General features: G+C 47.5%; 1 protein-coding gene across 1 annotated transcript in view; it reads right to left on the bottom strand.

Annotated features, from left to right (window-relative positions):
- Window positions 1-23,762, bottom strand: part of FLNB (filamin B) — a 128,356-nt gene extending 104,594 nt beyond the window's left edge. Inside the window, exon 1 of the mRNA XM_016205520.2 lies at window positions 23,327-23,762. Within this exon, the coding sequence (XP_016061006.1) occupies window positions 23,327-23,618 (292 nt within the window). The 5' untranslated portion in view covers window positions 23,619-23,762. The remainder of the gene's footprint in view (window positions 1-23,326) is intronic.
- Window positions 23,763-26,023: the final 2,261 nt, after the last annotated feature.

The following is a 26,023-nucleotide window of genomic DNA, read 5'->3' as shown; positions in this document are numbered from 1 at the left end:
TCCATTCTGGTACAAAAAACAGAGTAGGCAATAAAGTTACTGACATCCTTCTAAGAGCAAATCAGAACATTACTGAATCCTTTGCGAAGAAAAGAACCCCCAATAAGTTCCCATTTTCAAAGCCCAAGAAGGCTAGTTCTGTTCAGTCTAGTCACTGTGGTTTTTGTCACTCAGCAACTTGAACTGCAGTAGAACTGAAGTCTGGTAGGAAATGCCCTAACTAGGAAAACAAGGGGTGGGAACCTAGTTTCACCCCATTCAGTCTACTCCCAGATCATCTGATAACCTCTGGGCATCAGTTTTCCCATCTGTGAAATAGGATGTCTGCAACATCGGGCCTTCCCCTAGATGGCAAAGAACAAAGACCTAAGAGACCATTTTTTATGAGAATTTGCTCAAGGGCAGAATCACTTTCTATACAGTTTTCACCTATCAAATCCTAATCCAGCAAAGCAAAGAAATGAGTCCTTCCTACCAGTCACAGGCAGTGAACCAACCAAAGTCACACGTGTCTGATTTTCCATTCCATGAGTTCTGCTCATCCTCATTAAATTCTTACTTTCAGCAGTAAACAAAGGCATTTACATGGGCTGCTGGTATTACAGTATCAAACTGTTCAACAACATCTACAGAGATGTGTTTCTTCCAGGTGCTGGGTTCCTGCTAAGGGCACAGCCTTTCCCAAGAAGGGGCAGGACAGATAAAGCAGCTGACTGAGGTTGTAACTGCTGGAATCGGGTGGTTCACAGAACATCAGGTTCTGATTCTCTGCAGGCATCGAGCTCAGAGTCTTCAACAATAGTCTAAAGAATTTATTACCACTGTTGTTTTCACTGATTTTATTTTTATCGTTACCTCTTCTCTTTTTTTTTTAAGATTTTTTATTGATTTTTAGAGAGAGGAAAGGAGAGAGAGAAACATCGATTGGCTGCCTCCTGTACGCCCCCCAGTGGGGCTTGATCCAGCAATCGGGCAATGTGCCCTGACCCGGAGTCAAACAGGCGACCTTTGGGTGCATGGGACAATGCTCGGCCAACTGAGCCACACCAGCCAGGGTGGTTACCTATTCTTTATGACAAGTGATAGTAGTTTTCTATTGACGATCCTGTTCTATAATTTCCTTTTGAAATAAAGAAATATAAAATGAGTAGATGTAAAGAAAAAATATTCCGAAAATAATACTGGCACTTTCAGTAGGCAGAAATCATGATAGTGACATAAGAAAGCCAAAGGGGCTTAGAGGCTGCTCTAAGAGGCCTATGGTCGGAACAGTATCATGGCCACTGTATGAGCATTATAATTTGTGTGTCCAGTGTTGTGAGAACACAAGAGAAGAAATGACTAATTCTATATGGGGGCTCTGAAGAGGGCTTCTACATGGGAAGAGGCATGTAAATTGGCTCCTGAACTCCAGGAAAACGGAGCGGTCAAGCAGAGGGAGATCAAGGCCAGAGCACGGGGTGTGAGGGAGAGAAGCACCATCCGCAGTAAGGGGTTCAGTGCGGCTGATGTGAACCCTGAAGCCAGCACCAGCAGCTCGCTGGACGTTAACGCGCTTTGCAGGCTCTTTGCAGGGTAAAAATCAAACCGTTATAAATAACAGTTTCATCAAGACCCTAAGTGCTTTCATCTCAAGAGCCAAACAGCTGCCTGGAGCACCATGCTCAGTGGGAAAGAACATCACATAGTCAGCTCTCTGCTATCTCTGATTCTGGATCAAGGCTCAAAGTTTACAGATGAGAAAACTGAGGCCCCAAAACAGTGCTGATGAAGAGCAGAGTCCGAATAAGAACCGGGTGTGCCTTCTCCATATTTTTCTCATTCGTTGCTCCAGGATCCCCTGGCATCTGAGCCAGGAGCATTTAAGGCCACAGATTCATTATTTTAAAAAGCACATTTGCTCTAAGTCCTGAGTCAATTAATTAAGAGGCTTAAATTTATGGATCCGAAACAATTAAGCTCTGTGCAACAAAGGCCCTGGTGACATCACCAGTGAGAAAAGGATGGTCTCATCTAAAAGTACCTTGCTATAGAAAGTTAATCCCAATAAAAATCTTTCCCACGTTGTTACCCCAAGCCAGGTTGTTGTGCTAGGCCAGATGTCACAGGTGATCAGCTGATCTGTGAATAGTGTGGCCTCCTCTAGCTGGGACTGTGATGAGGAGCCACTGATTATCCAACAGGGAATTCTCGAAGCTTCCACTTTTGTCCTAACACAATCTTCCAATCTGGAATAACACTAAGACGACTGAGGCTGCTGGTTTGTCAGAAGTCCAAGCCCCATAACCATGATCTTTTTTTAGTTTTTAATTGAGGAGAGTCACTGTGGCTGAGCTACATTTTCCTTTCCTTCAACACGGATCCTGGAAGGCAATCAAACCCCATTTCTCACACATTCATTCTTCCTTCCAACTCTTTTCTTGTCATAAAAAGGGGGGATGGGATGCCTGTTGTTTTCATGAAACTGCCATTTTGCACCCTCTTTAGATGGAAATCCAACAAGTCTGCAAGACTACGGATCACGTATTAAGTTACCTGGTATTTTAAAAGGCATGTATGCCACTTAAGTTTGAAGTCAGATTTTATTTTATATCTTAGTCTAACTAACACCTTTTAATTATATAGACAGCTTAAATGAGACCTCAAGCATGCTACAATTTACATGTGTTTTTCTCCTCTTTGATCTGCCTGTGAGGTGAAGAGGTAATCTTGCTTCAAGGACGGGACAGAGGTGATTACCCTAAGTCACAGGCCATATTACCACAGCCAGTGACACCAGTTTCGTAAAATAAAGGCGGTCTCTAAAGAGCAAGCAGCAACCTAGTGCAGCCTAATCCAGTGCGAAGAGCCTCCCTGAGGTCCATCTTCTCATTCTTTCAGTGTCCCAGATTTGGGGGCTGGGGGGAGGTAGGACATGTGACATAGGTTAAGCCAATCCCAACAAACACCCTGGGCAGTGACAGACCGAGGAGAGGGCCAGTGACTCAGCCTGGTTCCATCGCAGTGAGCCTCAGGGCTTTCCCGAGACTGCTGGGACCAGAATCTGTTTACAGTGAAAATGAAAACCTTTGTGGTGGTGAACAGAGAAATTAAAAAGTAACTAAAACCACAGCTGCTTTTACCAACCAGGTTAAAAAAGACTGTCTTCTAAGAAAAAAGCACTTCTTGTGGCAAGGATGTACAAGAACTGGAACTCTCATACACTGTTGGTGGAAATGGAAAATGGAAAAATTGGAAAACAGCTTGGCAATTTCTTAAGAAGTTAAACATACGCCTACCATATGATCTAACCATTCACTCAGAAAAAAGGAAATATATGTCCATACATAGACTTGTACCAGCAATGTTCATAATGGCTTTATTTGGAAACCCAAATGTCATCAAGAGAGGAATGTTTAAACAAATTACGGTAAACCCATACAATGAAATACTGCTCAACACGAAATAGGAATGAAATGTTGATATGTGCAATAAGTAGGGTGACTCTCAGAATAATTATGCTGAGTAAAAGGAGACAAAGAACATATACGGTATGATTCCATTTACATAAAAGTCTAAAAAATACAAACTGACCTATAGTGACATGAAGCAGATCAGTGATTGTTTGGGGAAGGGAGTGGGCAGGGAAGGATGAGAGGGAGAAATTACAGAGGCACAAAGAAACTTTTGGGGTTGGATAGATATGTTCACTATCTTGGTTATGGTAATTACTTCCCCATATTTGCATGTGAATGTATGTATGTATGTGTCTGTGTGTGTATGTATAAGACAAAACCTATCAAACTGTACAGTTTTTTTAAGTCATTCTGATGGTCAGAGACTCAACTTCTTTCAGAGTAAAATGGGGGAAACATGGCACATGACTGATGTTTAGAACTTAAAATTTTGCCCTCAGGTCAGTGGACACAATCACATCTATCCTTTTAAAAAAAATTATATATGCATATATATTTACATATGTTACAAAATGATCCCCACAATAAGTGTTGTTAACATATTTTTTTCTCATCATAACTTTCAAGATGCAATACAGCATTCTCTTAGCAACTTTCCAATATGCATTACAGCCCAGCTGGCGTGGCTCAGCGGCTGAGCACTGACCCAGGATCCAGGAGATCTCGGTTCGATTCCCGGTCAGGCCACATGCCCGGGTTGAGGGCTCCAACCCCAGTGTGGGGCGTGCAGGAGGCAGCGGATAGATGACTCTCATCATTGATGTTTCTCTCTCTCTCCCTCTCCCTTCCTCTCTCTGAAGTCAATAAAGATATATATAACAAAAAAATACGCACTACAGTATTAGTAACTGTCACCACCACGCTGTATGTCACACCCTGGTGACTTATTTTGTAACTGGAAGTTTGTGCCTTTAGATCCTCTTAACCCATTTAGCCCACCCTCCACCTCCTGCCTCTGGCAACTGCCAATCACATTCATCCATCGATGAGCCCTTAGGCTGTTTCCAGTCCTGGTTATTGTAAATAATGCTGCAATGAACATGAGGATGCAGACAAGTATTTTGAGTTAGTTTTGTTTGGATAAATACCCAAAAGTGGAACTTCTGGGTCATATGGTAGCTCTACTTTTATTTTTTTCTGTTTTCCATAATGGCTGCACCAATTTACATTCCCACCAACAGTTCACAAGGTTTCCTTTTCTTTACATCCTCAACAACACTTATTTTGCTTTTCAATAACAGACACTGTAATAGTTGTGAAGTGACATCTCATTGTGCTTTTGATTTGCCCCCCTCTGATGATTAGTGATGTCAAGTATGTTTCCAAGTACCTGTTGGCCATCTGTGTGTCTTCTTTAGAAAAAATGTCTACTTAGATCCACTGCCCATTTTTTAACTGGATTGTTTGGGTTTTTTTGCTATTGAGTTGTAAAAGTTCTTTATATATTTTGGATATTAACATCTTATCAGACATATGGCTTGCAAATATCTCCCCCCATTTGGTAAGTGGCCTTTTCATTTTTTTCATGGTTTTCTTTGCTGTACGGAAAGTTTTTAGTTTGATGTCGTGCCACTTGTTTATTTTTACTTTTATTGCCTTCAAACTGTACACTTTTAATGTGTCATTTGTTGCATGTCAATTATTCCTCAATCAAGTAGTTTTAAACCAAAAAAACCCCTAAACACTTCTGAGCTTATATGTTCAGGTGCCTGGGACACCAAAACCACAGTCCCCTACACAGGGACCACCAAAGCGCAACAAGGACAGGCTTGGTTTGGGCCATAATGCGAAGGTGTTCTTAAGACTGCAGCTCTCTCATAACACTCATTCCTCTGTTGAAACATCCCTGACTACACTTTTACTACTTTTAAAGACAATGCTATATTTCAGCAGTCTCTTGCAATATTTCCTTGAGAAATAACTCTTTCACTTAGACAGAACGCAGTTGACTGGAAGCTCCGGGAGGCAAATGTTTAAAGCTCTTTGGCTTTGAGAAACTCAAGCCTGCCATGTTCACAAGCTACCCAATGGGAGGGGCCTTACATTCTAAGGTCATTAGCTCAGGAGTTTCAACATATACTTGGGGAGTGGGAGGGAGAAATCCTGCTAAGTGTGAGTGTCTTTTGTCTTAATATCATCCTGACATCTTGAGGATGATCTGTTTTCTTTCTCATAAGCTGAGCCCAAGCTTGTCTTTAAAACAAACAAAATAATAAAAGTAGGGTAGTGTTTTTCCTTCTCTTGGTTAAGCTCAGTAATGCATTGTACCAGCATGAAATTTTTAGATATACTTTTTATAAGGGAAATATTTCCAACAAACACACACAAAAGGGGGGGCAGAAAAAATAATATAACCACCAAGCAACTGAAGAACTTTATAGAACAATATCACAGTGTATGTATCTTCCTGCAATTTGCTCTTCTGTTCAGCGTTGTTTGTAAACTGATCCAGGGTGACACACTTGGAGATGCTGCTGGTACCTGCGTCCATCCCCTTGGCCCACGTCGGATTTCAGCCACAGTTACAGCGGGCAGTTCTGTGCCAGCTCAGATCACTTCCCAGGACAACCTACCCACCCAAGCACAAGCCTTTTCTTTTCCTTTTTGCCCCAGCAGGGCTGACATGCGTGGGCACCCAGCCTGGAAGTTGGAAAGAATTAATGCCTCCATAGTTGGGAAACAGGAACTGGCAGGCGTCCAGCTTCCTGTCCTCCTCCAGGTGGACAATTCCAGAGGCATTCTGCATCTGCCTCAGAAGGTACCGGCAGAACTGAGCTCCTGCTGCCCACAGCAGCACAACCTTAATAATTCACCCTAATACTGGTGACTCCTCCTTCCCGGTCTCATCGCTGTCTTTCTGTTCTACTTCCTGGGCTCAGCTCCCCCCAAAAGGCACTTCCACTTGGGTGCAGGTCCTCATGGCCAGACCACTCTCAGGAGAACCCAAACTAAGCAGCGTTCTAATGTATTCATTTTTATTGCTCGGAATTCCCTTCTTATTGACAGAATTTTTAAAGGATATGCCCTTTTTATGATGGAGTGATGTAAGAAACTAAGTTTTTAAGTGATATTTGGCAATAGAGAAATTACCATTAAATGATAGAATATAAAATCACGTAGTTTATGACACGGGCCTAGAAAAATGAAAGGTAATATTAACAATTCCTTTTCATCTCTGGACAGTGAAACTATAAGCAAATTTTCCTCTTTTACCATTTTTATGCAATTATCCCATTTCAACACAAAAACACGTACAGTTGACCTTTGAACAAGGTGGCGGTTAGGGGTACTGAATCCCAATATATAACTTCGCATATAACTTTTAACTTCCCTGAAACTTAAGTTGTCCTTTGGTATCCACAGGGGACTTGTTCCAGGACCCCCAGAGGATACCAAAATCCACAATGCTCAAGTTCCCTTTATAAAACGGCGTAGACCAACGTGTACAGTTGACCCTCCACATCCATAGACTCCCAATCAAGACAGAGAACAGTACATGTAGTTACTGATAAAAATTGTGTGTAAGTGGACCTGTGCAGTTCAAACCTGTGTTGTTCAAGGGTTAATTGTATTACTGCTAACTAGAAAAAAAAATAACTGACATCAGTAGTATTCCTACAATATATTAGCACAGAGGAGGTCATGTGGAAGGACAGGGTAGGCGTACCACAGGGCTCCAAGAACAAGTAGAGGGTGTGGGCATGGCCCCTGGGTATGGAACAGAGGGGTTTGGGGGAGGTAAAGAGATGGAGGAAGCAGCTTCGGAATAAGACACACACCTTCCTTGTCACACTCCTCCTGATCCCCAAGGACATCTATCCCTTTTCTGATACCACCCCCTACAACAGGCCCACCCAGCATTCTTCCTTGAAGAGTCCCAGCAGAGCCTGGATCCACCTTCCCAACAGGACCTGGGGCCTCCAGTGAAGTGACTGCACCCCTAGTTTAGAAAAGGCCACACTGGGCTGAGGGTAATCCATCCCCCTTGCCAGGTACTGGTTCAAAAATGCCATCTGATCCAATCTGGGCCAATGAGACATAAGGAAGGGTCTGTTGCTAGCTTCTGGGAAAGTTGTTCTTGGCCCGTAAGGAATTCCAAAGAACACTCTCAACCTTGCAGGAACTCTCTGCTATGGGATACCACAAGGGAATCTGCCTTAGGACTAATGAAACCAAGAGAGCAGAGACCCGAAGAACCTGGGTCCTTGGTGACAAAACTGATCCTAGAAACCCAAAACCCACTCCCTGCGCTTGCTGACATGAGCCAATCAATTTCCCTGTAGGTGAGCCAGTTTGGGGTCCCATTTGTTGCAGCTGAAAAGATTCTGATTACCACCACCACCACCCCGCCCTACCAAAGCTCCCTCCTCTTGCTGTCCATCCTGACCATACACAGTTTCTTTGGGAGTCATAGCACCACTTGTCCCATATCCCATATTTCTTCTGAATGCCTGGATAACAATCAGCATAATCGAACCAAACCACAAATCTGACATCCTTCAACTTCACTACCAACCTAGAGTAGTAAAAACCTGACCCTTCAATCAGAAAGTGTGGGATTACCTGTTAGTACTTCTTGAATACTTCTCATGTGGCAAGTGCTTCATAAAGGTTAGCTCATTAAATCTTCACGCCCACTCCTTCAGGTAGAGACTATGATTATCAACAATTTACAGGAGAGCACTGAGGCTCCAGAGAAATCATGTAACTCAATCCTCGGTCACACAGTAAATCCCAGATTCAAAGCCAGAGCTGCCTGATTCCCAAGTCCTCACTCTTTTTTCTTTTTTTAATCCTTACCTAAGGATATTTTTCTCATTGCTTTTCAGAGAAAGTAGAAAGCAGAGACAGAGAGAAATATCGATGTGAGAGAGACAATGTGTTGCCCCCTGCATGTGCCCCAACTGGGGCGGAAGATAGAGCCTGCAACCAAGGTTAGAATCGAACCCAGGACCCTTCAGCCTGCGGGCGGACACTCTAACCCCTGAGCCAAACTGGCCAGGGCCCAAGTCCTCACTCTTAACCACAACCTCCCTCCTCCCAGAAACCCAAGGGAAGCAGGTGGTGCCCTCAGCTAGCAGATGGACAGAAAATTCAGACACACCCTCATACCCCACTACCTCAAAGAATACCATTCATTCCTGGAGACTAGCCTGAGGCATTTCAGAGGTCCAATCTTGGGGCATATCTTGTTTTGCTAATCAGAGAAAAAAATTAGTGTTGGAAAGAGTCTATCAGGGCCCTAGCTGGTATACTCAGTGGTTAGAGCATCGGCCCACACACCACAAAGGGTTGTGGGTTCAACTCCCAGTCAAGGGCATATGCTTGGGTTGCAGGTTTGATCCCTACCCCCAGCTGGGGCCTTCTGGGAGGAAACCAATTGGTGTATCTCTCTCACTCTCACATCAATGTTTCTCTCTCTCCTCCTCCCCTTCTCTCTTCCACTCTAAAAAAAAAAAATCCTCAGGTGAAGATTAACAAAAACAGCAAAAAAAGAGTCTATCGGGCAATTTTGTTTTACCTTCTCTATTTATAATTGACATGGACTCCAAGAGAGCTCAAAACTCAAATCAGGCTTTAAGGAAATAAGGTTGGTTACCAATACATAAAAGGTTAAGATGGGTCATTATCTTAGCACCATAAGAACAACAATGGGAAAGAAAAAAAAAAAGATACAATTTTAATATACTTAGTTTTCTAGAATCATCCTGGATTGAAATAAGTTTACTGTTCATTTAAAAAACTCAAATATTAAAAAAAAAAAAAAAAATCACTTTCTAAATAATCCCTACACACATGAGAGAACTTAGTTCTATGGTTTTCTTACTGAAACTTCTGGGACCTGCCCTGCTCTTCACCTCCATTCAATCTGCTCCTAGGACTCCCATTAGACCATGAGCTCCCAGAGGTCAGTGACCCAGGTCAGTGACCAAGTCCCAACCCCCTCTATCCTGCTCGTTGCTGCCACAGCTCCTGGCACAGCTCCTGGCACTGGGTAAAGGCTCCACAAGTACTCCTAAGAGTTACTACTCTGAGCAATCGGGACCCTCCACATGGTCCCTTTGCATCAGAGAGAGAACACTATTCCCTCTCCAAGTCTTTCTCAATCCTTCTGAGTAGGTCCAGGAGAAAGACTGAGTGTGGTGCTAGGTTACTCTGAACACCTCTCTCTCTCTCTAATTTTTCTTTTATTTTTGCTTCCCCCTTCCTTTTTATTGAATTTATTGGGGTGACAGTGGTTAATAAAATTATATAGTCTCAGGTGTACAACTCTATAATACATCTGTACGCTGTATTTTGTGTTCACCACCCCAAGTCAAATCTCTTCCATCACCATTTATCCCCCGCCTTTCCCTCTGGCTAATTTTCCTTTTTAACCAAAAGAGTAAGCCTCTCACTGAGAACAAGCAACAGCACTAGCTGGGATTTATAACACTATTTGTGGTTTATTTATGGTTACCTTCGATTTACCTAGTGACACCGCTTTTCCATTATGACAGTGACAGAGTCTCCTTTTCAAATACATTTGTTTTAAAAGTGAGTCAACTGGCTCTGGCCAATGTGGTTCAGTTAGCTGGAGCGTAGTGCTGTACACCGAAAGGTTGCCAGTTTGATCTCGGTCTGGAGAGAGTACAGGAGGCAATCAATGTTTCTCTCTCTCTCTCACTCACTCTCTCTCCCCAATCCTTTTTCTAAAATCAATAATAAATAAATAAATGGGAGTCAACTGCAGGAAGAAAATGAAATAGGGACAGTCATGGGACTGTGGCAAAATAATGATAGTGGTTGCTTTACGAATGACTAAAGTTTGGGAAACACAGACCTAGGCCAGTTGTCTCATTTAACAGATGGGAAACAGGCTGAGAAGGGGAGGTAGGGCCTCTCCAAGGTGCCAGTGATGGCAGAAGCAGGCCCAGGACTACAGTCCAGTGTCTGGGGACGGTCCTCTGCCTGGGACCTGGCATCTTGCCAAATCCAGCTTGCTCTGGGTGGGTCACAGGACCAGAAATGGGCCTCTGGATGCAGAGCAGCTAACACCTGCTGATCATATTGATAACACCTACCTGATGGTCAACTTTCATAGCTAGCAAAACAAATGCTATTGTGCAAGTGTGTAAATTTTCACCTTGTCATGTGGAAACAGCACCCAGGCTGACTAATTTCCCGTCGTTGAACATGAATATCTGCATTAGTCACTCACTCAAGTAAAACCCTCACAAACTGTACCTTTGGGACCCACGCTGTATATTCCCTAGCCCCACGAGAGACAACCTGAAAGTGACACTCCCCTAGAAAGCTGCGGTATGCAAAATGTGGCCAGCCAAGGGCAGAGCAGGCAGCTTGCCCTCAAGAGGCCACTGAGGGAACAGGCAGTTACACAGGACACACAGACCCCCTTGGGCCAGCAGGGCTCAGGTTAGCGTACCTCGAAAAGAACTGAGGCTAATGCATCCCCCCAAATTCCCACATCCCTTCCCGTCTCAGGAGTCAGAGATGATCAGCCTCCTCCAGTTACACAGGCCCAGCAACCCTGATGCTGCTTACACAGGGCGTGACCCCAGGAGACCAGTTTCCAAGCACTACTGTAAAAATATTATCACCAGCTCTGTGACAGGAGGTTGGACAGTGCTGGGTTTAAGACCACACCCAGGGCAACAAAAATCCTGGCAGGTTGCACAGGCAGCCCCACCAGGATGATCCCAAATGTCAAAGGGCCAGGACTAGAAGGGAAAGGGAGTGGTGCCCTGGGCCAAGCAGGAACAAGCCGGTCTCTGGGACTGTGTCAGGGGAATGGTGGGAGCAGCTGGTATGCTCCCCTTTGTTCCGGATTGAAAGGACACGAGGCGATCTGCACAGCCTCGCCTATAGCCCGGCTGCTCCCTCTTCAGCTTCTTTGATTAAGCCCTGGAAAGGGTAAGGGAGGTGCGGGGCGTCACAGTAATAATGCAGATGCTATCACCACGACAGCCGCAGCTGTCACTCGCTGAGCACGGCCTAGGACCAGGCGTGGTGCTAAGGGCTTTCGATGCACGTTCTCTGTATACCTTAGAACTCAGTAAGGCAGAGCATTTTATTATCACATTTTGCGTATGGAAAACGGGATCCTAGAGGTCAGACAGCTGGCTGGGGTCAGCGGGCTCTCAAGGGGCAGAGCCGAGACCTATGAGCAAGCACATCACCTGGAAGGCGGCACAGCCACTTTCACGAGAGCAAAACCAGGAAAGAAATGGAAGCGAAGGATATTCTAAGAGACAGAAAGGAAGGATTAAAGAAAGGAGGGGCAAGGGAGCTAGATTAAAAACACAGACCCATTAGTCAAACAGGACAAGAGGGAAAGTGAGAGAAGACATCAAGAGTAGTTAGCACCTGTTTCCTATCCTTAAAGGAAGCATGGCCAGAAGACCAGGAAACGCCCCTGGCCTGTGGTTCCTACCTGACAGCTTCTCAAAAACCCACATCACTTCTTCTAAAACAGCCCATTAGCTATGAGGTATCTTTGACCAATTTCTGGGTGTACTCCACCCACCTCTTCCCTTCCCAGATAATTAGGTCACTTCTTCCTCCAGTCTGAGGGGCCACCACAGGCCCAGGAATTAGGAGGAGGGCTGAGGAAGGAAGGCGGCAATCACATTCATGGGGCACTTACTGTCTCCTAACGGCTGGCCCAGTGGTTTACAGGGAATGTAAAATTTAATCTTCAGTGACACCAAGAGCGGGTACTATTATAGACTGGGACACTCAACCTCAGAAAGATCAAACAACTTGCTCCAAGTCTCCCAGCAGTAAGCAGCAGGATCTAACTGACCTGTAGTCTTAAGCACACTCAGGAAGTGGCTCAATCTGAATCCAGAAGTGGTTTCCATTCCATCTCGTTTGCCTCAAACAAGGTCAAGGCAAGGTGATTCCATGGGCCTGGTGTCCTGAGGCTGCTGAGAAAATGATGTTTCCAAAAAACAAATACCACGACAACTTAAGGCTGTACATAATTTTCAGACTTCTAAAAACTCCCATGTAGGCAAGGGTCAACCAAGCCGCCCAACTACATTATGTTAGGGGCATATTTGAGACATATTTAAATTGCTAATGGAGCTGAGAAACTAAAAGGTAAATTAATTTCTCTGCTGGGCTAACCATCAGACAAAGTCACAATAGTTACCAAACATAATAGCAATTATTAAGAGACACTGGCAGTCCCAAAAAATTGGTTCTGAAAACTTTTAAGTCAGAAAATGGCTGGAATGCTCCCACTCCATGGTTCACCAAAACATATTTCTAGACCAAAGGAGACTTGCAAACCATAATGAGCATCAACCAAGACCTTCAATTTTCATGTTGGCTACAGCTCAGTAATAACTCGAGGATGAATCTTGTGACAGCCATTAGTATGACCAAAATGCTATCACAGAACATTTCCAATCCACAGTCTTTTTCCTGAGAAAATGCATCTCCTTCCGCCCAATCTGATCAAAAGGCAGCTATATGCAAAACTTCCTAAAGCAGAAAGAGATCTGTGAAGATTCTCCACCCGTGATGTGTTTTCAGTTTGTATTTCTTTATGTTCTTGCAATTATTTTTACAAGGAACTACAAATGCAACTTTTTATTGTCAAAAAAAACCCCAAAACTCATAAGAAGTGAATTTAGAAGACATGCAGAACTGATGGCTTTCCTTTGGGGATTAAAACCTCAGACAAGGGTGTGAGGAACAGTCTGCACACACTCGCTCGCTGATCTGGGCGTGTTTCGGTTTCCTGGTCTGTATGAGGAAGATTAAAGCAATAACTACATCTCAGGGTTGCAATGAGGTTTCACTTAGTTATTATTGAAAAGCATTTACCACAAGGCCTGGGGCTGGTGGGTGCTCAATATATAGTCACTATTATTAACAAATCTATTACTATGATTATAGTGAGCCTCAGTGGCTTCCTTTTATATTCATTTTCTGAGCCTCACATGGCAACTTGGAAAAGGCCTTGATCTCTAACAGGTGAGGCAAATCACAGATGTTCAGAGAAGGATTATGAAGTACCGAGTTCTTTAAATTCCGCATCACTGTTCCAAAAACCAGGCGTTTTACTGGGTCCCCCCACCCAGCTGTTCAATACACTTAGTTCCCATTTCACTATAGGCTGCAAAGTGCCACTGTTTTGCATTTTCTGAAAGCAAATATATTACAAACAAATCAATGGTCCAGACTTATTATTCAACCCACCTATGCTAGAGGCTGTTTATTTATTTAATAAATTACTTATTATAGTCCTACTATATGCCAGGCTCAGAGACACAGAGGTGAACAGGAGTTACAGGACCTGCCCCTGGAGCAGTCATGATCCAGGGGAAGAGCAAGACAGACAAGTTAGGAGACCGAGGCATCTCAGTGAGCTATGGCATTGGGGGAGGGGGCCGGAGGGGGCAGCTGGGGTGTCCAGGACAGGGCCTCATGCCTTCCAACCTCAGGTGTGACTCCCCATGGATCTTAAACAACAGTGCCAAGGGGAAAAACAGAAACAGTAGAGGCAATTATGGTCAGAGACACAGGCCCTGCAGGAAATGTAACCTGACACCTGGATCATTTCCTGTAAAGGACTCCACCAGAGAGGCATTCCCCAGGGGCCAGCCAGCGCCTCCTTTAGTGGAGATAAGGAATGTGACAAGCCACTGCCCAGGTGCTTGCAGGCCAAGATCCACCAGGGCTCCTCCTCTCAGAACTCTATCTGGGTTCTGCCCCTGGGTGGCTGGAAGCTCCACTGAGGGGGCCCCGTCCTGCCAGCAGGACATCCATGATCTTCTGACCTCTGCCCCTTCTGACAGCAATCTTGGAAACAGAACCTTGCAGTCACAAAGGCCTTTTGGGGTGTGGGCCCAAGGCCTCCTCAGCACCTGAGGTCCCCTGGGGGGGGGGGGGATGACAGGGTCTGCCCCTAACCTCTGACCTGCTTTACCCCACCAAGGGAACAAACACTTTGTTCCTGAGCAAGGAACACCAGGCCCAATCGAGCTCCCACAGGCTGCAGAATACCAAATAATTCTTGTTTCCTTTGAATATCTGGTAAGTCACTTCCGGGAGATACGGAAAAGCAGAGTGATTCGCACAAGTAGCGCAGGACCAGCATAAAAACCTGATTGCTCTCCTGGGGGAGCAAGGGAGATGAAGGAATCTGATCTTGGCCAGGGAGAATCCTTTCATACCCCAGCCTCCCTGGGAGGCCCCTTGCCTGGGTCACAAGCAGTGTGTGGCCGACGGTAACACCATTCCAATCTGTCAGAAGGAAAGCTGGCTGCTGCTTACCTTTTTTAATCTTAAAATCTGAATTTATGGGCCGCAGCTAATTTACATAGTCCCTGCCACAAATCCCCACCCATTTCCCTATAGCTCAAAAGCCAAAATTCCGCACTGTGTTCCAAATAACTCCAACCTCTTTGCTTGCCTTTATATCTGAACGGAAATTCCAAAAAAGTTGTCTGGCGTGGCAAAAGCTGACCAGCCTTATGAAAATACCCAGAAAGGTGACCCATTTAGTCAAAAGAGCTTTCAGATCTCCATGAGAAAAGGAATTCATGCCAGCATAAAGGGCCTTCAGAGAGGGAGAACAGGAGTGCTGTGTTAACGCCCAGACCTTTCAACAAGCCAGCCCTGCGATTTCTGGGGAGCTGAGCCCTGAGCAGGCCGGCCGGCCAGCCAGACCAGCTTGCTCTCTCAGGAGGACTCTGCAGGAGAAGCCCTTGGGGACACAAGTTCAGCTCTGGAGCACACAGCTTGGTTCTGTGGAGCACAGCACGGGGCCTGCCCACAAGGCTCCGTGAGAACGCGCAGGGAGCGGCTCCCTGCCTTGCAGTGGAAGCGGGCGCTGCTTTGCCAGGGCTGGTAGGCTGACGAAGGCCAAGTGCCAGCCAGGAAAGAAAGGTTCTGCTCACTAGCAACCACCACCCAACACTCGCTTCTCCAGTTCATGTTGAAAGGTAGCGAAGGGAAGGATGTGGGGTGAGGTCACTTCTTTCTCTTTTGATTTTTATTTATTGATTGACTTAGAGAGAGAGGAAGGGGAAGAGAGAGAGCGAGAATCATCAATTTGCTGTTCCACTTATTTACACATTCACTGATTGAGCCTTGCATGTGCCCTGACCAGGGATGAACCCAAAACCCGTGGTGTACCAAGATGATGCTCTAACCAAATGAGCTACCTGGCTAGGGCAGGTGAGATAGGACACTTCTGACAGAGCTCAGCTGTGCCAATGGCAGCTGTCACCAAGGATGTCCCCACATAGCTACATTGCAGCAAACCCCTCCATGTCCCCCAAGTGGTATGCCGTGAGCCCCACAGGGCTGCAGCCAGAAGGAACTCCAGGGACACCTCCTCCTCACCTCCAGCTTCCAGGCCTCACAAAGAAAACCCCGCCTGGCTCCTCAAACCAGGCTTCAGCTGGTGCCACTGCCCCTAGGAAGCAAACGCAGGCAAGGAGAGAACCAGAGAGACATCTCCAGAACTGGGGAGAAGGCCCCATTACAGCTCTAAGGGGCCAGAAAAGGTAAGGCAAATGGGCCAAAAAAAGTTCTGTTTTATAGTAGGAAATTTCACATTACTCTGACTCAAATGAGTCAAGTTTTGAGCAAAATAAAAATGAACAGAACTAAAGCAGTATAAAGTCTCTCACTGCAATATATCTATTTTACTTTACAAGCGTGGAATCCAACTTTGACATTAAAACATACTTTACAGCTTGATGCAGGCAAGCATCGTGTCTGGCATATGAAGTGAGGCAGATTCAAGCCTCAGTATTTTCATCTGTAAAATGGAAAGAGATATAAAGCCACTCACTTTATATCTCACTTAAGCAGGGTTCATAATGAGGATTAGAACGAATAAAGGTAAGGCACTCAGGACAATGCTTGGCAGGCAGCAGGGATGGGAAAATGCTGGATATTATGTTAGAGGTGGGTGTGCACTCCTGGACATTAGGAACACAAATGGCATCGTCAGTGGGGTTCAATACCAAGAACAGCCAAGAAATATGCAGGAGGAAGACAGTGTCCTCCTTGCCAAGCTGTCTACCTGAGCCAGGTTTTGATGGGGGAAGGGAAGAAGTCAGACACTCGGTCAAAATAGTTCAGTCTTATGGCCATTCTTGACTAAGTGGAAAACCAAATTGCTTCTTTGCTTAGAGTTAGTACAAGCTAATCTTGACCAAGGACAGTCTACTGCACAGGGACTGGTCAAAAGGGGATCAGGGAAGGCGAACATTCTTTGGTAAATTTTGTAGCCACACAGTGAGCATTAGTAAAAATTTCATCACGTTGTTTTCATAACTGAACAGTTTGCAGAAAAGATGACAACTATTTATAACTTATAACTAAATACATTTAAGGCAACTGCTGTAAGGCCCTTAGAGGAAAGGAAGCAACTTCATATAAAGCTCAGTATTTTTCTGGGGGGAAAAAAATCATGATACTAAGTGGGCATGATTTAAATACCCAGTAGTTCCATCCTTTATAAAACGTAGACCTACTCTCACCTACTGTTTTATCACTTTAGTCATAAAGTGAACCATTTGGTTTTCTAATCATCTTTCCCAAGAAACTCTCTCCCTAAACATGCACTCAATTTCCCAAGAAAAGTGAGCTAGGCACCTTAAAAATACAAGGCCACTTCCCAAGCCCCAGGAGAAGAAAGTGCTATTGTGTATTATACAATAAGCTGGGCCAATTTGGTTGTTATTGAGCATGTTTAATGAATAACGATGTTTACGACAGTGATGTAAGAAGGCTTCTAGGGAGCGAGGCAATTTTAATCGTTAGGAGAGGAGACAGAGCGCATTTAGATTGAAATGGCTCGGTCCACTGGATTTATTTATTTGGTTCAATTTACTGTTGGAGGAAAAGATTATAATTATAGATCTTTTAACTGAAGGTCACTAAAGATGAAAACTAAATGAAGAATAGCAATATGGGGGGGGGGAGAAAAAGGAAATGTAGAAACACGGGCCCTGGGGCGTCCAAATAAGGTACCTACACTCCAAGGACACACAAGATAATCCGTTAGAGCAGAGGAAAAACCAGATCTTACATCTGGATTTGTCATCTAAAAAGAAACTAAGCTTTACTGATATTTAATATATAGACTGACAGTGGTATAGGCATATAGCTTACAAAAATGCACAATCAAGGAAGAGGCACATTCAGAAATTTTTACCGGAAGAAATGACTGAAGCAACAGTTGATTCATTTCAGCAGGTTCCCCTCCCCTCCCCCAGGCTCGCTCAAGGAAGATGCTCTGATGGCAGCCTTCATAGCCTCAGGAGGCCCTTGTGAGTCAGCCCCTGCCTACGTCTCCACCACCCCTCACCTCCACCTGGCACACTCTTCTACTCCTGTGCTCACCTGGCTAACTGTTCACCTGCCTAATTCTAGTCAGGCTTAAGGCCTCAGCTTAACTCGCCCTTCCTCCAAGAAGCCCTCCAGACCACCCCGCACTCCAGCCTGAGGGAAGGCACTCACTACTCACAGCTTGGGCTGCAGAAGCAGCAACTAGAAGCTGGTTGGAAGAGCAGAGCTCAGCCTTGCCCCCTGACCTGGTGAATCAGACCTCCCTTTCCCACAGTCTCCAGGTGATCTGTGCGTGCCTAGGTTTGAGAAGGGCACTCCCTGGTTCCGAGTCTCTCCACCACGCTGAGCAGTGTAACACAAGCAGTGTGTGACCCAAGTCACATAATAATGACTCTCATTATTCCTGTGGCCCTAGCAGTCTGGCTTTCACACATTTGTAGAATGAGGAAAGGAAGGATCTTGGGGGGCATCTTCATCAAAGGTTCTAAGCTGAAAGGAAGGGACCAGCTAACACCAGATGACAGCGTGGTGGTAGGACTGGCCAGAGAATAGATGGAAGATAAGACAAAGTCCCGGACTTGGGTTTAAAAGCACAATAATATTACTGATAATGCCAGCATCATGCTGTAACTTAACCTAACCAGATATAATGCTCTCACCAGCTCTAAGATACAAACTATTACGCTCCTCCATCTTACAGGCGGGGAAACAGGCTCAGAAAGGTTAAGGCAGTGGACCAGAGTTGCACAGCTATTAGGGGGCAGAGAAGGGATTAGAATCCTGGCAGTCCAGCTTCAGGCCCATACCCTGAATTCAGCTGTGTCTAGTATAGCCTAATATGTGCTGACCTCAAGGCCATTTGTAGAGAAAGCAGGATGGTGTGGTACCTCTGACCACGAAGCCACTGCAGCCAGGGCCCAAAGGTTCAGAGCCTGAGCGTCCGCTGCCCAAAGAGCAAGGAGCCATCCTTGACTAAGGAGTGACACTCACCTCACAGCACAGAACCAGGACCCTGGGCAGGGAGGGGGGAGTGCTGCGAGACATAATTTGGCTCCAAATCAAAGCCCTCCTTCAGCACAGACTCTCCAAGAATGAAGGCGGCTGCTGACTGGCACGCTGGCTCCACCGGCGCTGAAGGAGCTCCGCAGAGGCCCAACTGCCATCTGGAAGTGATTTGGCCCAGAGATTCCTGAGCGGGGTGGGAGGTTGGAATGACCAGCCACCCGGAGCTCCCATCCAGCTCTGAGAAACAAAGCTGGTGTGAATGGGCCCAGAAGCAGCCATAACATAGCAAGGGATCATCCCCTTCCAAGGAGGGGGCACCCTCTGGGCAGTCTATAACCTCGTGAGAGCAAACAGAATTAGCACTAGCCAACCAAGCTAGTCTCCCCGGTGCAGCACAGATTTTAAATGCCCTTTCAGTGTGAACACCCTCCAGTGTGACTTTTGAGAGTATTCTTGGACAGCACCTGATTTATTTAACAAACACTCAAACAGCACTTACCATGTGCCACAAAATGTTTGGAGCACTTTTTTCAATGTTAATGTGTTTATTTTTTATCAGAAATAGGTACTGTGCCCATTTTAGTGAAAAGAAAACCAAGGCACATAAGTGTCTTAATAGCTATTTAGTAGCAAGTGGGATTTGAATAAAGGATCATCGCTCTTAACAAGAGCTACCGGGAACACTACTGTGTTACTCTGTGGCAAATGCCCCCAAACTTGTTAATTCTGACAAAGCATGTTATTGTGCTACTTTTTACTTACTTTTCAAGCACACTCTGGGTCTGAACCATATTACCTAAAAGACACAGTGGCATTTGCTAGGTAGTTCAGAAAAGAGAATTTAGGAACAGTTGTACGTTATTTTGGTGGGAGTGGGACAAAAGGAAAGGAAATGGGCTAAGTGGCACGGTGACCCCACCACCCTGGAAACACTGCCCAGTGACCCAAGGTCTTGGGAACACACACCCCGCCTGCTCTGGGGTGCTGGCCTGGCACATGCACTTTAAGTAAACATCAGGGTCAGACTGAATCCTCCAAAAAGGAAAAAAAATTCCTTTTTTTCTGAAGGATCAAACCAAAACACACCACCCAAACTTCTAGGCAGCCTTAATTGTCACTCCTGGGCTGCAGACCCCTTTTTTCTCCAAGTTGGCTGGGCTGCCCAATGTCAGGAAGGTTTCTGGAAAAAACAAGTAAATAAAACTGCCAGCTCTGGCAGACGACTACAATTAAATGTGCTGAGGCCTCACTATGAACTGCCCAGGACATAACAAGAAACTGAAGAAAATCTTTAACTTTTGGATGGAGCCTAGGATGGGCCCACCTTACCAGGAATCACAAATGTGGATCAACAGCCAGGGCTATCCTGCAGCGAATTCTAAGCAGAAAATCTCAGTCCTCTGGCAGCTTCTGACTTTCCCTCATCTCAGAGCTGGGTGCCTGGACACAACTCTGATTACCACAATGTATAGTGCTGAGAGTTACCCAAAGCATATGAATCCCTGTATTCATTCAAAGACAGCTTCCCAGATTATGGAATAAAACGCCATCCACTGGGTAGCAGAGAAGCTCCCATCCCCTCACTCCCACTCCCCCCAAAAACAGTGAAAACAGGGCAGCCATTCCCTAAACAAATTCACCTGGACACAAGATGGAAGACGCAAAGTGATTCTGCTCACCTGCGGACTCGACACTGATCTCATGGATCCCTCATCACAGTTCAGGGACTAATCTTGTCACTCACCTAAGACTTTGAGATCCCTACTTTGCTCAAGGCCAGAGGCTACCCCACCAGCATCCCAGACTTAAAATCAGTGTTGCAGGGGCTCTCTGGTCAGGGGACAGGGACTGTATTTGACTCATTTCTGACACTGGAAGTCAGGGCAGTGAAGTGAAAGCTCAATTCAACAACTGGGCAGACCTGGGCTCCAGTCACTATTTACTTAGCAGGTGACCTCCACAAGCTACTTCACTTGTTTCCTCATCTTTAAATAAAGATACTACTACTAACATAAATGACCGCTAGAACAGCAACCATCTCCTAAGCACTTGGTCAGGACTGGGGCAACCCTTAAGCCTCTGCTGACTTGCTGAAGCAGGTCATTATGTAGACAAGGAAACCACTTGAGAATTCAAGGTAGCAATCAATGGGGTGATCAACGGAACACACTTAACATGCCCCCCTCCCCCCCAAATTGGAGCCAGTGTCAATCAATGTCAGCACAACAGCAACACAGCCTAAGCAGTAAGTACTTGAGCTGGATGTGACTTTTTCTGAAGGGCTATTACACAGAACAGGCCCAGGAGCAAAGGATAGAGGCCTCAGGCATTACCCCCTCTGGAGCCCAGGCACTTGACACTCCTTTGGTCTCCAGAGGCTGGAAAACCTGTTTGCTTCTAGATCTTTCTGGGAGAGCAACTAGGCAGCCACTGACAGGAATCATAAATGTGGTTGCACCCTCTGACCCAGGAATGCTACTTTGGGGATTATGATCCAAGAAATAATTTAAAAGGAGAAAATAAAATAAAACGGACGTAACTTGTGGTGGAAACAAGAAGCTGCCAACAGCCCATAGGCCCACAACCAGGGAAGGAGAGGTTAACCCTGGAATGTAGGGACAATGGAAGACACTATGGCCTGAGTGGGTTCAGGAATGAAAATCGTGAGGGTAGAGTCGTGAGGGACCAGACAAGGTCTAGGCTGAGACCCCAAGTTCGGGGCTCTGATGGGAAGCCAGGCTGGAAGCAGCTGCAACCTCTGTGAACAGTTGGTAAATTAGGCAGTCCAGGATTTTCTGGGGCTGTGGTTTGGGTTTTTTCATTTGTTTTGTTTTTTTAAAGAGATTTCATGTCATGTTTGGATACTCCTGGTTTACTTTAAGTTTCTTTGTTCAGTTAATTAAATAAATACACATTTTTAAAACAAAGAAGAAGGGATCCAAGTTGAGCCCAGCCAGGCCTTGCGATTTCTGGGAGGGGAAGCTGGTTTCTGAGAAGGAAAGAATTCCAAACGAATACTGGGGTTCTCTCCCCTAGTTATAGACCATGGGCCCCGAAAGGAAAACAGAGCATGACACACAGCTTTCCTCTGTGGAGAGCCACCCTTCCTGGGGAGGCTGACTGGGCCCAGGAAGCAGCCCTACCTGCCAGGACAGGTGTGGGGGAGGGAAAGGGAAAGGAGGGAGGAGACTCATCCTAGAGGGAACCCCTTTGCTGGAGAAAGTCCCAGCAGCCACACCCAGTACCGTTTCTTTCTGTCATGGGGGTCACAATAAGGCCTGGTATCCTCAGAAGAGACCCAGAAACAGGTCTGGGCCTGGGCCAGCACCTCCGGCAAGACACTCGCCTGGCAGAACACACACACACAATGTAGGTGCACACACTTTCTCCGTACACACACACTCCCTCTGTGCACACCTACGTTCCCTATACCACATGCTGTGTGACCGCGCACCCCCTCGCAGCCTGTGACCCTCCTGGAAGCCCTCCACTAGCCCAGGGCCTAGTGGGGACCTCACCCTCAGGCTTCCTCCCCAACTCAGGCCGTGAGGAGCCCAACACCAACTCCCTCCTCCCGCTCAGGAAGACCCCGGAGTGGGCAGGGCGGTGGGGTAGGAAAGCAACGTCTCCTTTCATTGTCACCCACTTCCTTCAGTTCTCAGCTGGCCCCTCACACGGCCCTGGCTTGGGCAAGTGATTTATTCCTCCGGACCCCCTGGTGCGCAAAATGGGTCTAAGGACGCTCCAGCTTGCGGGATGCGTAAGGGCCGAGACAACTGGAAGGCTGTCGGCACACAGCGCTCGCTAGTTTGGGGTCCCTGCACGGCGGCAGGTCCCACAGCCACCACCGGCTCTAAACTTCAGCTTCAGCGTCGAGGGCGGGCTCCCCCTGCGGCGCCCGGCCTGGGCCAGCTGGGAGTGGAGCGCCGGGAGTGGAGAGGCGGGGTGACACACCCCCAGAGGCTCCCCTGCCCACCCCCGGCCCACACCCATTCCGAAGGCGGCGAGGGAGGTACCTGGTCCCAGTCTCCTCCTGGGCGGGGAGGCCCCAGGCGCAGGGAACGGTCCCTCCCCGGGTCTCCTTCCCCGGCCTCCGAGCCAACGCCCATTCGCCGCGGCCGAGCGCACCGGCCTGGGCGCAGCGGGGCGCGCGGGAGCGGCGGCCTGGGGCTCGCCCCCGGGGACAGCGGCCCGGAGGTTTCCGGTCCCCAGCCCCGGCAGGGGCTCCCCAGGTGCGGAGACACGCCACAGCCCCACCGCTCCCCGAGCGGCCCCAACCCAGGTCCTCCACCCACAGCTCTCCAGGGACGTGCCGCCCGAACGCACCGCGGGGAGCACTCCGAGGGCTGCCGCACCAGCTCGCAGCCCAGGGGGCGGCACTAGGGTGGGGGCCTAGGTCCCCTGTGCCCCCACAACCCCGGGGACGGCACCCCGGGACGCAGCACAACACCCCCCGCCCGCCACTGGTGGGCTGCGTGGGGGCGCGCGGCCGGGAGCCCCAGCCTTCCGCAGCGGCGCTCGCGCGGGCGGGGTGGCGCACTCACCGATGGACACGAGCTTGATGCTCTCGCGGTCCAGGAACTCGAGCGCCACCGACACGTTCTCCAGCTGCATCTGGCGGAAGGTGGGCCGCTGGTGGTACTTGCGGTACATGCGCTTCTGGCTGAGCACCTCGAGCAGCGCGATGAGCCGCAGCCCGTCGCTCAGGTCGGTCTGCAGGTTCCCGATGCGTTTATTCACGCATTTGAGGTGCTCGTTGCACCAGCGCGTGAACGTGTTCTGCTGAATCTTCTTCCACGGCGCGTCCTCCGCCAGGTCCTTCTCGGTTACCGGCATCCTGGCGGCGGGGAGAGCGCGAGGCGCAGCGAGCTGCCGGAGACTAGCGTCGGAAGGCCCAAGAGACGAGGCAGCGAGAACCAAAGCGGAGGGGGAGTGGGACTCGAACCCGCTGCTGCCGTGGCCGCGGTCGGGGTGGCTCTGCGGGGGCCTGTCCTCGGCCGTGCGAGGCGTCTGGCCCCGCGCCTGCGCACTGAGCCGACCCGCCCGAGGCCCCGCCCCGTCCCAACCCTCGGGAGGGAGTTCCCGGGACACGGTCGCCCCCTGCCGCCCAAGGCGGGCACTGCGCCCCGCGGCCTCCGAGGAGCCCTGGAACCCAGCGCTCTGAGCTCACCGCCCGGGAAAGGGAGCTGGGAGGGAGGCCTCGGGTGCTTAAGGAGGTCGCAGGGTCCCAGAGTGAGGGGACGTGCAGAAGCAGGGAGCTGGAGAGGATGGGCGGGCCCGGAGTGGTGGGTCACGGGAGAGGGGGCTGCGCCGACAGGTTTTTTTATTGAGCTCCTGCTGTGTGCTGGGCCTGTAGAAGGCCTTGAAGGAAACAGACATTTACTATTCATATCAATTACACTCATAAATTATAAAAGATGTTATTATTTATAGCATTTATTGAGTGCCTGCTGTGTGCCAGGCCCTCTTAGCGCCTGTGAACCAATGGTAAATAAGACAAACATTCCTTCACCTTCAGGAGTTCATAGACTAATGGGAGAGAAAAGTCCGAATCAACGGCTGCCAACAGCTTAGTAGCAGTAACAGAAAGGAACCGTAATTTACCACGTACTATGTGTTTCCTAATGCTTCTGTAACAAATTACCAAGACTCTCTTAAAGAAATCACACATGTATTATCCTGCAGCTGTGTAGCTTAGATGTCCCTCCCAGGTCTCGCTGAGCTAGAATCAAGGTATTGGCAGGATGCATTCCTTTCTGGAGGCTCTAGGGAAGAATCCATTTCCTTGCCTTTCCCAACTTCTAGAAGCTTCCTGCATTCCTTGGCTGTGACCTCTTCCTCCATTCTTCACAGCCAGCAAGGTCAGGCCGAGTCTCTCATGCTGTCATCTCTCTGGTTCTCCATAGTACATCGTCCTCTAACTCTCTAAAGGTCAGACCCTTGTGATTACATTGGGCCCACTTGGTTCATGCAGAATATTTTAAAATCAGTGACTAACGGTCTTAATCCCATCTGCAACCTTAATTCCCCTTTGCCATGTAAGGTAATATTTATAGGTTCTGGAAAATAGGAGGTGAACATCTTTGGAGACCGTTATTTGGCCTACCAACACCATGTATTGAGCGGCTGCTCTGTACTCATCCAAGCTCTGGGCTAGGTGCTGGGATACAGCGGAGACCCAGGCCAGAGTGCTGCTGTCAGAAGCTGAGTAATTATAAGAGTAGCAGCTAGCATTTCTTCAGTACCTGCTCTGCCCCTGGGCCAAGCAAGAGCTGTGCTAAGCAGTTTCTTTGCTATTGGCCCCATTTGACTAGAGTTAACTGAGGTAAAGTGATTAGCTCAGGGCACAAGCAGGACTGGAATCCAGGTCTGTAAGAGAAGCACAGGGTGCCCCCTGCTTAAGAAGGGATACCTAACCCAGGGTTGGGGAAGGGGAGTCAGGGCAGGCAGGCTTTCTGGAGGAAGAGAGGTTGGGCAGGCTAAGGGCTTCCAGCCCAGCAATTTCCAAGGAAAAGCCAGCAGATTTGTGGTTGTGCCATTCTTTAACAGTCCATTTGCATACAATGCTGAAGTGCTTTGTTCGGACAAATTGCCTCACTCACTGGAAATGTTCAGAACAGCAGGGCGGAGAGAGTATTACCTAGCCCTAGCCCTGGCCCATTGTAGGAACACAATAACTACTTGAAGGCTCAGTTTCCTTCTTCGTGATTAAGTGAAGAGGTTTGTTGGAGATCAACTGGTGAAGACTAGACAAAGCTGGATTTGAACTTGGTTGTAACTCCAAAGTCTACACTACGCCTAAGTGCCCCAGCCATTTATCTTTACAATCTGAGCTGCAGATTCACTAGCGGCAGTGTTGTAACTTTCACCTCCCCTATACCCAAGGCTCCTGGCATCTCATACTTTTGTCCACCCAAACTCATCCATCCACACTTATGGGGCAGTGTTTCACTGCCAAAGGGACCTTCTCCCTCACAGGTGAGACTGGAGCTAATGCGATCAACTCCACTCAATAGTCAGCTGCTAGTGTGCTAATGTTCCCCTTATAAAATATTTCTGCTTTCATCAGGTCTCAACACAAATAACTGAATAAGTTCTGCAGTAAATACCCAGTCCACTTCACTTTGAGCTGAGACATCCTGTCTTAGGATGAGTCCGGTGATTCTCTCCATTCAATCAGGCGAAGCTGAGGACTGAACTATTCAGGTCCGCATTTCTGCAGGGAGCATTTTAGCCAACAT

Source organism: Miniopterus natalensis, chromosome 15 (genome assembly GCF_054644295.1).
Source record: "Miniopterus natalensis isolate mMinNat1 chromosome 15, mMinNat1.hap1, whole genome shotgun sequence".
Lineage (NCBI taxonomy): Eukaryota > Metazoa > Chordata > Mammalia > Chiroptera > Miniopteridae > Miniopterus > Miniopterus natalensis.
Note: the sequence above shows the minus strand (reverse complement) of the source record. Positions and strands in the feature narration are given on the sequence as shown.